A 12,657-nucleotide genomic window follows, 5' to 3' on the forward strand; every position below is an offset into this window, starting at 1 on the left:
AGCACCAAAATGCCACCAGCTGGCCTGACTGCAGGAACAAAGCACTTCTGGAGGCTGAATGTAGCACCCAGATCTTTCTTTACAACAACCAACGCTATTTATTTTAAAACTCTGCTTATGTGTTTAGTTTCTTTAAAAGTGAGGACCTTTTTCTTCCAAGGCACCTAGTTAACAAGAGCTATAACTACAGAATCATGCTGGAAAGTTCACACAGTATCACTTACTAATGACTGGAACACGAGAATACCACGGGCTGTGCAGTGCCAGCTAAGATTCAGGTTACAGGCTTCCAGTTTGGCTGTGCTTCTTGTGCCCATCCTATTAATTGTGCATTACACTGTACAGCAGTAAACAAACTGCCCTGGAGCCAATCTTCTGGTTTTGGAAAGATGATGTAGTGGGCAAAACTAAATTAAGAGTTCCTATTTTTTGTATGGTATTTTTATCAACAGCATTTATCATCAAGCCAGTTTACATAGATGGCCACAGAGCACGGTCAGTGATAAATCCATGAATAGAACAAAATACTTTACTCCCCAGTACTAAGTGTTCTCAAGAAAAAAAAATACCTGCCCAGCCCAAATTTAACAGCTGCTCATTGCAGCTGTGTCTAAACAGCTTAAAAAAATTTAAAATACAAGAAATGAACAACCTATCAAACAATGATAATATGCCTCTTAACATCTGCTCATTCAAAATTAAGATATCTTCAAACATAAAATAGGACTGAAAGAGTTCAAGCATACTTTGCACAGTAATAATGGGAGGCTTCTGATTGTTGTTTACCTTTATTAAGTTTTGGAACTTCTTGTGGCTTTGGAGCAGGTCTTTATAGTGACTAACAGCTTCATTATGTCCAGAACAGAACACACCGTATTTTTCTTTCATTCTCTCTCCATTTTCACCTGAGAACTAATTGGAAATGTAAGTATTAAATACATGAATCATTAACCTACAAGCACCCCAAGACCCACATTTAACATAATTTTACATTAACTGAATCCTGAGACAGCACTTCAACACTTCTTATTTCCGTTACAGAAGAAATTGAGAGCTTAAACAAGTATTAACTGACTGCTGTCTTAATGAAAGTTTTTAAAAGGATTTCTGAGCTTCTGCACTTAAAGACTGAGAATTGCAAAAGGTGAAGAACAAAGAAAAACGGTCACATCATACAAAAGAAACTGATGCATCCACTCATCAACAGAACAGGAACTAAACTAAAAAGCAGCTGTCATCAGTAAAAATAAATGGTCAGAACCAAGAAGCCCAGCATTAAGTGCATAACAGCTGTACTCAGGAAGGACACCATCAGTACATTGCTGCACTTTCAGAACACATGAAAGATAAGATCAAATAATTTTCACTGCATACCACAATGTGTACATGTGTTCCTAAAGAGCATCCAGTGAACATCTCACAGTATTTGTGATCAGATGTGTTCCTGGCAGTCATATCCACACACAGTACTAGGACGATGCTCTTAAACCCAGCCTTCTGTTAACTTTTACACAACCATATATTTATTTTATAATTAGCATTTTAGGTTCTTAATAGCATGAGAAATCTGGTACAATCTCACACCTGTTTTACCAAGAGGTCTCCAATGTTCTGGATTATATAATTTCGGTCACTGCCTTCTTCCAAGGACTCCTTTCGCCGCTCCTTTAACTGGAGCAGGAATTGCCCATGCATCTCCAGCAGCTCATCCACACAGGGGAAGAGCTTGTTGATGACTGCATTCGAGAACTGCAGTTCCTCCTTCATGGCTTTGGAGTACACCTTCAGCATTATTTTCAGCGTTCTAACGTGGTGCATTTCAGTCTGCATTAGTTCTGGGTAAAGGGAAATAAAAATTAGTGCTCATTTATGTGGTGTGCCACGACTAGTGAGATAGAAAAGAGCAGTCTCTGAAAGTCATCATCTTTTGCAACTGACCAAACTTATCAAAGTAACAACAGCTAGACAAACAACCCTAAACTGCCTCTGGTATCAAGGGTGACAGACAGGATAAAAGAAACTACAGGTGATATTCGATATAAAACTGCTTTTGCTGCAGTTTAAGAATATCAGGAATAACTTATCAGAGAGCTTAATATTGCAGCATTTTTCAGAGATGTTTATTAGCACACAAAACAAACAGCTGAAGTCTAGGTACAGCTGATTATACAACAGCACACACTGACAGTGAGGACTATGTGACATCTTGTCTCCTTCCAGACATACTTTGTACCATTCTAGATCTTGCTAGAAGCCAGCTATTCTGAAGCTGTCCATACACTTTTTCTAAGGTATTATATCACTATCAAGGAAATAATATAGCCACAATTAAAGCTCCTGAATTTGCCCTGCTAATCAATCAATCAAACAGTGACCAGGAATGACCCTGCTTATTTAATATCACCTCCCAGTTGAAGTTGAGCTCGGGATATTTCCTAATTGCACAGCTAGGTTTTGCTGCTTACACAGGCATAAAGAAAAATATAGTTGCTTAAAATCATTATTAGGAGGACTCAGGCACACTGAGACAAATAACAGATCTGAAAATCTATACTCAGTTCCAGTTACCAAGCATGAGCCAAAATGGAAGCTCATAAAAATAACAATTTCTGTTGTTTCAGAACAGTGACACTATAAAATAAAAGTTTTAATGAAATAACGGTGTTCTTACCATAAATGACATCCTGCCTTTTTACAACTTCTTTCTTTTGCCTCTTTGCATAAGACTGTTCCACTGCAACACTCCAAGACTCTGCCTCAAACTCATGAGCGTCTGTTTCTATTTCACTTCGGAGGGATAGAGAATATGCATCTAGACCAAAAGCACATTCAATTTCAATAATTAATGAATTATATCCCAACTATATCCTTTATTACCATAAACAAGGGTAAATACATCCCAAGATATACTGTATGCAGTTTCTTACTCAGTCTGAAAGTGCTGAAAAACACAGAAGCTTCCATACCTTCCAGAAAAATGGAGTCTGCTGTTGAAGGTGCAAGTGAGACAACATCATCTGAGGTCTGCTTAAACTTTATAAATCCTGAATCCCCTTCATCCATGTCTCCTGAAATTAGTCTAAGTGGCCAAAGAAATTAGAATGAGGGACCCAAACAGAACATTAATATTTTTAAGAAGTTGCTCTACTTAAATCAGTAAATAAAAGCCAACTACTTTAACAAGCAGCTTTCCTATAAGGCAATGAAGTAACAAAAAAAAAGCTACCCCTGCACTTGTAGTTTAAACAGACAAATAAGTGTAGCATGTTGATCACTGACACATTACAGATTTAATTACAGCAGCATGAGCAAGGAGGCAGCTTCTAGTCTGACACTTAAAAACAACAGCACAACAGCACATCACCTGCTGACAAACCACAGCCATTTCAGAGTACAAAGGGCACTTTCAGTGAGGATGGAGCATAACTGTGGTATATAAGAGGTGCACAACTACACAAGCCAGCAGACAGCTCTGAACTTGTCCACTATTTTAACCCAGATATCTTCAATTTAAAGCACTGTCCTTCCACACGAGTCAGAACCAGCACAGCCTAGAATAAGTGATCGCAGAAAAGATTCTTGAATTTCAACAAGTCTGAAGATAAGTACACCCATTAAAGACATGCTCCAGACAGGAATACTCAAACACTGCTCTGTCTTTCAATACATTTTTGTGGTACAGGACAGAAGGATTAAAGATGCGTTATTTTAAATAATAAAATTCAGCATTACAAGCCCAATGATTCTCTCTTGAGCTTGAAAACCAACATGAGCCTTGTTTTATTTTTAATTGGTTTTCTTTTCAGACAGAGGAGGGGGCGACAGCAGAAGCCAGTGAATGAGAAGTAGTTTACTCACCCAAATTTGCTAACGGCTCCTGCAGTATTAAAGGAAGATGGAGAGGTCCCTCGCTGGGCGATAGTCATGCCGAGGCTCCGTGGCAGTACTGGGGTGCCATCCGGTCCCAGGAGAAGGCTCCGGGGCTGCTCCTTCAGGGAAGCGGCTAGAGAGGCAAAAATTGAATTGGTACTCAGAAAATGAGGCGTACACTGCAGGTCGCCTGCTCGCAAACCTCTCTCTGAATGCGGACGGAGAACAGACAGGATCTTGGATGTCAAAAGCTCGTTGTCCAAAAAGACATTCTCATTCCATTTTCTCGAGAAGGAGCCACAAAAGGACAGCTCGGGATGAGCTGGAATCGCATTGCTCCTGCCACTGCTTTTTGAATTTGTATTCCCCATGCTCACCACTGGCTGCCCTCAGACTTGGCACAGTAAAGTGGCCCCAGAGATGCACTGTTTTTATACTACCTGTGATCCTTCTAGAAATGTAAAGCTGTCACTTAACTTACTGTATTGGCTAAATCAGCAGGTCTGAAGTGCAGGAAATTGGTCCCTACTGTGCCCATTTAGTGTGGAAATTGCAAAGTATCTTCTCCTTTAGTAAAACACCAGAACCTACACACAATTATTCACACCCCACCATATAAGGGCACAGAACATTTCATGGCAAACAGGAAAAATCTGAGATCACAAAAACCACAAGTTCTCTGCAGTGCTTATTGCTGCACAGCCATTTCCATCTGCACGCTGAACATAAGAGATACCAGAGCTAAATTTAATGCTGCAGCTTTTTAATGCTTTTTAAATCTAGACTACGAACTGGAAAGACATTTAAAACTTTAATCACTGTTATACAATGCATGGAAGCCTGTAATAGACTTAGGAAGATTGGATACAATTATTTAGTACTAATGTCTGTAATGAATGATATGAAACAGGAGACAAAATATGTCCTTTTATAAAAGGAACTTCAGGGAAGTTGAGGATGAGGAGTCAGACAGACAATCCTTAAACCTTCTCACTGGCAAGGTCTGCAGCTGCTCTGTCTTCAGAGTGCTTTTAAGGACATGGCAGTGGAAGAGTTCTCATGGACCTCGGAGCCCCTGCACGCAGCTGTCCCAGCAGTCAGACCAAACTCCTCTTCCTCATCTGAGGATGGGAGGCTGCTTCAGGGCCACACTGTAGCAGTTCAAGAGTGCCTTCAGCCCCAGCCTATGACCACCCCCCAACCAATTTACAACTTTCCTTCTAGTGCCTATTCAGCCCCCAAAGCCCCCTCTCCTTGGTTTGCACCCCTGGGTGTACTGCTGCTGAAGATCACCTCTCCCCTCACCTTGTTTTCCCTCAACCAAACAGAGGGCAATCAAGGCATTCCCATTTCTATTCATAAAACAGGTTTTTCCACATTCTTCATATCCCTACTCTCCACCCAAGCCCTCTGATCTCACTTCCCTTGAAACAGTTGACTAGAACTGTAGGAGAGCTTCAGAGAAGGTTTCATCAATAACGTGTAATGCAAATAACACTGCACCTTTTACCCATTGGAAATATTTCAAGCTTCAACAGCCATTGGGAGAGCTAATTTGCATATCCACACAGCTCATTCTCAGCCCACAACAAACCGAGTAAACTGAGATATGTGTTCCTGTCCATCATCCAAGCAATGAGCTTTAAGCCCATTGTCCCAAAAAAACAAAAGAAGTGAATATTGGTGGGACTGGCAAAAGAGAATTTCTTGAACAAGAGCTTAACAATAAATGCTATCCCATTTCTGTCTGGGGAAATATTGAAATCAGCCACCATGTTCTCCTTCTGTGCTTCCAAGCCAAGAACATAAGAGCTTCACAATGGCAGGTCAAACCTCAACACCTCCTGAGGAAAATACAGGGGAGTGCACAACTTGAATCTTTCCTAAAACATGTTCCTCTTTTACACCGATTCAATTCCTTTGGCTTTCTTTTGCTGGGCACTGCAGCCTGCAGTGGGTAACGACAGCCCATGCTATCAGCTGCTCTTCTAACTTCCATCTTCTGCTTCTGACTAACAGAAAACAAGCAGTGGCTGCCTAGCAAAGTCTGCACCAACAGAAAGCCATTTTCTGAGTTCAATTAGCACTGTCTGCACACTGCTGAGAGCCCATATCGATCGCTGCTAACCTACAGCATCAGACCAGACTGTGTACCACAGAGCTGTTCCAACCAGAAGCCCTACAGCCAGCATCTCCTGTTTTCTTTATTCCTCCTTCTTTCCCATTTTAGTCTCTGCTCCTTCCCCTAAAAGCACAAAACCATTTTTGACCATGCAATCAACCACTCATCTTCTTACAATAATTATTCCCCTTGTCCTACCTGCTGGTAAGAATTATTTCATGAAGAAATACTGCTTGAAATTCAAGCTAAATGGTACCTAATAAATATATTTGTAGAAATCAGAGTAATACCCAGACATTCAACTCAATTGTGTTTCTTATGCCCATCAAAGCAAACAGACCAACTGCACAGCAGAAAATAATTCTGTTCTAGTTATGGTGAGTCATCCGAGAACCCAAGAAGCAATTCTGTTAATGCGCATCTCGTAACTTCCACCAATTAAAATGCCATTTACATCTTACAACTGCAACTATGATGGTCTTTTCCAGTAGCAGAAAGCTATTTCAAAGCCTATGCTGCAACAGAGCTTTCTTGCTTCTCATTTTTGCTCCCAGATCCCTTTTCCCACTTCATTGCAACAAAGATTTATGTTCAGACCATTAGCGCTAGTTCGGCTTAGAGGTTTCTAGCAACCACTAGCTGCAGGCAAGTTTTAAATAGACAATTATGAAAATCTGATGTAAAACAAAGTTCACAGTTCTAGTCTTTTCAGAGGCCAGAGAATAGACAATCAATGAGAAACTAGCTTATCGATCCCTTTTCACCATGATATTTTGAGGTTACACAGCAAGAAGGTATAAAGAAAAATAAAAAGATAAAAAGATAAAAACACACAGGAGATTGCCAGGAGCCTCTAAGCCATTCCCAGCAGAAAAAAAATGAAGCCATCTTATTAAAAGAGACCTTCTCTATACTTCAATAACACACTGTGTATAGCCTTTAAAACATATTAGAGAAAAAAATACAATTGAACAGATGAGTCTTGAGCACAGAAATCACTCTTTAGTACAAACCTGGGGAAATGCACTGGGACGAACTTTGTGCAGGTCCAGAAGGTCTGTGCTGCAAATCTTTCTGCTATAGGAAAAAGGACAATAGTCTTACACATACAGCCCAAACTTTCAGTCCAAAATCAATCAGATTTTTCCTAGCATGTAACATAAAGCTGCATGCGGAGGTCTATACGGTTTGACACAACAACAGCTCTGATTTCTCCACATTCCAGAAGAACAGTACGCAGACATGAATCCCATACATAAAAGTTCTATCAACTATAAACTAAACTGAAGTAAAAATGAAGTTACAGCTGAATTAAAGCCACCACCATAAGAAATATATCCAATAAAATCACACTCTTCAGGTAGACAGTCTTCACCTACACTGTACTGCAGTTTAGCTTAAAGCAGTACTAACTAAACTAACACTAACCCAACTCAGTGCCAGGTTTAAATCTAAATAAGACTGTCCAAAACCTACATCTTTGCTATCTGCACAACTTTCTAATCCTTACCACACTATGATATGTAATTCACCGAGACTCCATTTATCAAAGACACAGACAAATTATGTAATGAGGTTTGTAACAAAAGGCTTTTGGGGAGTCTTGCTTTTCACCTCTGGCTCCATTCTCCATATCATTTTGTGCCACCATTCTCTCTTTGTTCTGTTCAGGAGCAATTTGTAAGGGGAGATTCAAGCATGAAAGCTTGGGAGATAGCAAAGAGTGGAAATTTAAAGCAGCAGGGCAAGTGAATTTTTATGCTTAAAAGGAAAACGCACAAGGCCTGGAAAAGCTTGAAAATATACATGTTAAAATAAACCCACAAAAACAGCATAAGAACATTCCTACACTCTAGATCACCAAAGGCTGACAACACTTCCTCTAACCCTAACAGCCCAGATTTGAGCTATTCTGCTCTTTTCCTCCTCATAATGCTATCCTAAGCTGCTATCAGGCTCTGAAATCACTGACAGTTGCAAGTTCAAACAAACCAAACCTTAAGTGCAAGCAGTTATAAGGAGGAGGAAATGATTTTTGAAACCAATGTCAGAATTAAAATAAAGTGAGAGATACTATCTGAGACCAACCCACGACTTCATATGCAATCACATGCACACCACTGACACAGATAGAAACCGAACAGCCTGGCAAGAGAGGAGCTTATCACAGGTTTAAAATGAAATCACTTATTCTGCACTGCTCAGCTTCTAAGTAATGTGTAACTGTTACAACCAAACTCCTCTGTGCCCCTCACTCTGTCCTCTGCTTTAAGCTGGGACAATCCATTAAAATACAGTCACATTAAATTCAGAGGTATGAAATAAATCAATTATAGTAAAAAAAAAGCATTGGGTTTGAGCATTCTTTTAAGCGCTGCCTCTGACAGACACAGGCAATGTCAAACAGTTTTCAGAACAACAATAAATTGTTTCACTTTTCACTACTTACATAAATGACTGTAATGACAACTGAGTGACTAGTCAGTGTCTTTTAAAGATGTAGGGCTGGATTCTGCACTAACATGACTCTGTACACTTACACCAAATCAATCTTACTGTCAAGCACTTATTTGTAACAAAACACATTAAAACCCACCTTGGTTCTGATGCTGCTGCATTCAGCCAGCAAACTCTTGCAGTTCTTATGGACATTCACTGCACAATCTGAAACACACACAAGAAGTCTTAATTATTCTTGCCATTCCCATCTACGGAAAGAAAGAGAAAGACATAAATGATCTTTACATTTTGGAATAGATGCAGGTTAACCTGGGGTGTTTCAGTGAGCATCCTTATGCATGCCCTGGTTGTGGTTCCACCCCATGGTTGGACAGGACCTTAAACATCACCCAGCGTTCTCCATAACTACCAAATAACTGAAATGTTTGCTTGGCCTTAAGCATAACTAAATAGACAATTAACAAAACAAGTCTGAAAGATCAAGGCCCTGGATCAGAACAATGTTTACATGTTATGCAGCTGCCACAACTGCAGGAAATCTGAGCAGAGCACTGCACTGCCAGGGCTGCCACACATTAACCTTTCACAAAAGCCATTGCTTCTTTCTTCTTTGTGACTTTTCTATCCGTATCTTACCCCATGCAAGAAAGGTACCCTACAGAACATGTGAGCTACTTTAGCATTGATGAACACACATCACCAGCAAACAAGCAGCTCAACGAGAGGTACACCAGTTGTCAGCTGGCTGTGTTGTACAACAACCCCTTCCTCCTGAGAGGAAGGAACAACTGTAGGGTGAAGTCATCACCCAATGGGAAACCAAAAAATCCTTCCTGGTGTCCCACTGGGTTGGATTCCACCTGGTTTCTGGCTGGGCTCTATCAGGGCAGAACCAGCACTGCTGGGGATGGGGTGGCAGGGGGGTCACCCAGCCCTGCTCTGCCCCACACATCACTCTCAGGATTGGATCATACACCATTCCATACACTCTTATCGAACTTAAACCAGACACTGATACTCTCTGCCATTTCCCTCTATTCAGAGATTAAGTTCAACTCTTTCCTATTAGTGATTAGTAATTGTCTTAACAGTAAGCAGTCCTCAGAACTTTGGGTTCCTGGGTAAGCCAACTGTAAAGGGATATTAAAAGTATATTCCAGCTTTAAAACCAAAGACAACACCTTCTCTCACTCAGTTGCTATTTTTCACTGGGTGCAATGACATACCCAACAGTGCTGTGCACTGGTTTCCTATGCTGCTAAAAGATTCTTCACACAACAGGAGAGAACATACTAGAAAACAGGGAAACACTGCAGGAAAGTCTCAGAAAACCACAGATAAACGGGAGGACTTTGTTCTGAAAGAGAGCATTTGAAATGCTGGGCACTCACTGATTTCCAAAGGGCGTTATTTTTGCTCACATAACAGAACTGATCTTTGAAAACTGACAGAAGGACCGCACTGCTTTATAAGCACACTTCCTTTTACAAAACATATCCCATCCTTCCTGCTTCTGCTGAACCAAAATCGCTCCAATCAAGGATGAGCACAAGCCTATGAACACCTCTGAAATGGATTTCCTTTTCCTGCACACAAGGACTCTTTGCATTCTTTATTCTCTGGACAGCCCCTCTGAACGGAGCACAGGAGAGCAGCAGGAGTCAAGAAAGCAGCAAAGAGAAAAAATGAGGGACACAGAAAAGAGGGGAAGTCACAGGAAACCAAAAAGGTTGAGACTGATATTTAAGATTGAAGACAAATATGAAAGGATTATTATCGACTCATACTAGTTACAGATACCTAACATTAGAAAACATCATTTCTGGGTCCTTCCCCTATTGTATGAGGAAAAAAAAAAACAAAAACAAAACCAAACACCCAGCCTGAGTCAGCAAAGAAACATTCACAATCAAGGGAATCATAAACATTGTTAATGGTCCTGTTTATGATCGAAGATAATGAAATAACTGGAAGAATAATAATATTAACAAACAAAAACTTCCCTTATTAATGACGTGCTTTGCCAAGGGCTCTGAGAAACCAACTTTATTGGACAACACGACAGTGCCCAAGAAGCACAACGTGGATTCCCAGTACATGAGGGCAGTGAGCAGCTGAAGAAGGGCACATGAATACATTGCCCCCCCCAGCTGCAATGCCAATGTCTGATCCACAACACAGTAATGTCCCATAAGCACCTTCCAGAATTGGATTCCAGGACAAATCTATGACTCACCAAATATTATGAGTATTGTGACCCTGACCTTTGGTCTGGAACGGTACTGCCCAGCAAAAGAACTCTTAAAAGGTCATTTGCAGACACTCACAACTAACGCTTAGATATAAAATTTAACTACTGATGGGTTTTTCCCCCTCAAATATATATCATTTTGGTGTTTTTAAATGATAGATTAAAGAAAAGGCACCTTTAAAACACTCAAGTTCAGGCAGAGACACCTTTAATACCGTTTCTAATGACACAAGGAGCTCACGTACTGCTTTAATGCTAAGGATATCCACTATGTGTTAAATCCAACCAGCTAAGGAGAGCTGTGGATAAAAAAGCTTCCTGGTGAAACAGCATGTTTTTATGTTTCAAATGTCTGACACTTCCAAAGATCAAAGAGAACCTCATCCTTACACCACACAAGGTTATTATCCTTTCCTGAACTGACAAAGAAAACATGCAGCTCCGAACAACTCTCATGTGAATGATTAACACAGAACGTAAAGCCTGAGTTTAAACAAGGATGCACAACACAGTGACAGAGAAACACCTCAAGTAGCTACAGTGCTCCAAAAGAGGCAGAGCAAGTGGATGATACATCTCCTTAGGAAGGAGGAGGAGTTTCACTCCAACTTGAAGAAGTTTCTGTATTTGGTAAATCCAGGTCACGCACCTCCAGGAACTTGGAACAGATTTAACTTCATCCTGGTGGCTTCAGCAACCAGTGTTTGCTTATTTTGCTAACACGTCTAATTGCGCAGAGGCAGAAACCAAATACTGGAAGAGTACACAGTGACAAGATACCTCACATTCTGAAACACCAACAGTCCATGTGAGAAAGCAACAACACCAGGTTACACTCAGCTTCAGCTTCCCCCTTGCTCTCCCAAACCAACCTATCTCGCTGTGTCTGCTTTTATTGTCAAAACACCACACAGAGGTGCAGTGGGACGGTGTCATACCCAGCACTGCAAGTTCTGGGGGTGTGCAGGTTTTCTTTAAGCACAGAACCCCAAATTGAAACAAATGAACAATGAATGCTTCTCCATTTAAACAATATGAATTCAAATCAGTGTATTATATTAAAAGAAACAACTTCCATTTCAGTTCTGTCACAGAGAACCCTTCCCCCACTCCACATGAACGCTACAGGGCTGAAGCCGCAGTGGTGACAATCATAAAAGGTATTTAAAGCATTTCATATGTAAACATTAGGTGGAACTTCAACACACCGTGTCAGATGGCTCCTGTTTGACAGCCGTACTTCAGGGTTTATTTTTATACCATACCAAAGAGAATTTAACTATTGCCTTCATAAATTTATAAAGTCAAATCACAAAGCCTGCTGCAAAACTCTTCCAAAAGGAGTTGCAACAAACAGCTGAGAAGGAACAGATTCTTCCCTTAGTTTCACACAGAAGACGCAGACTAACTACAGTAACAAAACCACGGTGGAGAATCTCTGAACAACAGTCAATAATCTGGCTCGTTTATTGGAGCAGCAAAACCAACACAGCATCAGATGTATTTTTTCCCCAAAGTATCTGACACACACCTGGGGCACATCTCTGTGATGCAGCCCCAACACCCGCAGCGCTGTGTGTGAGCACACAGGAACAGAGCTCCACTGCCCGAGCACAGAGCTGCTCGGGCCCCAGCTGTGACAGGAGAACCACCTGCACACGATCACCAGCTCACCTCCCTCAACCTCAGGTAAGGGCTGTCCCACCGCACACTGCCTCACCCCCAGCCTAAGCCCTGATCTGTAAACCCCGCAGGATTTACCGCGACAACGAAGAGCTCAGCCCGGCGCCGAGGCCGAAAGCCGCGCTCTCACCGCACTCCCGACCCCGCGTGCCTCCCCCCGCCGGAGGCAGCCAGGCGGGCAGCGGCCTCCACGCCCGGCCCTGTGGGGAGGGGGCTCGGGGCCAGGCGGGACTGCCGAGGCCCTGGGGCGGCACCGCGGGGAGCCGGGGCC

The 12,657-nt window shown here is 41.6% G+C and overlaps 1 protein-coding gene across 8 annotated transcripts in view; it reads right to left on the reverse strand.

Moving 5' to 3' along the window:
- The window catches only part of ARHGEF18 (Rho guanine nucleotide exchange factor 18), a 40,969-nt gene that overhangs the window by 12,875 nt on the left and 15,437 nt on the right, over positions 1–12,657 (reverse strand). For 4 of the 8 annotated variants that reach the window (XM_015300163.4, XM_040653794.2, XM_418249.8 and 1 more), the window contains 7 exons: positions 8,589–8,656; positions 7,006–7,069; positions 3,859–4,003; positions 2,967–3,079; positions 2,672–2,812; positions 1,585–1,835; positions 787–912 (listed from right to left, as the gene is read on the reverse strand). In XM_015300163.4, coding sequence (XP_015155649.2) covers positions 787–912; positions 1,585–1,835; positions 2,672–2,812; positions 2,967–3,079; positions 3,859–4,003; positions 7,006–7,069; positions 8,589–8,656 — 908 coding nt within the window. Of the gene's footprint in view, positions 1–786; positions 913–1,584; positions 1,836–2,671; positions 2,813–2,966; positions 3,080–3,858; positions 4,004–7,005; positions 7,070–8,588; positions 8,658–12,657 lie in introns of all 8 variants that reach the window. The other 4 variants (XM_015300162.4, XM_040653799.1, XM_040653796.2 and 1 more) reach the window with 3 other exon arrangements.

The sequence above is a fragment of the Gallus gallus genome, chromosome 28 (assembly GCF_016699485.2).
Source record: "Gallus gallus isolate bGalGal1 chromosome 28, bGalGal1.mat.broiler.GRCg7b, whole genome shotgun sequence".
NCBI classification, from domain to species: domain Eukaryota; kingdom Metazoa; phylum Chordata; class Aves; order Galliformes; family Phasianidae; genus Gallus; species Gallus gallus.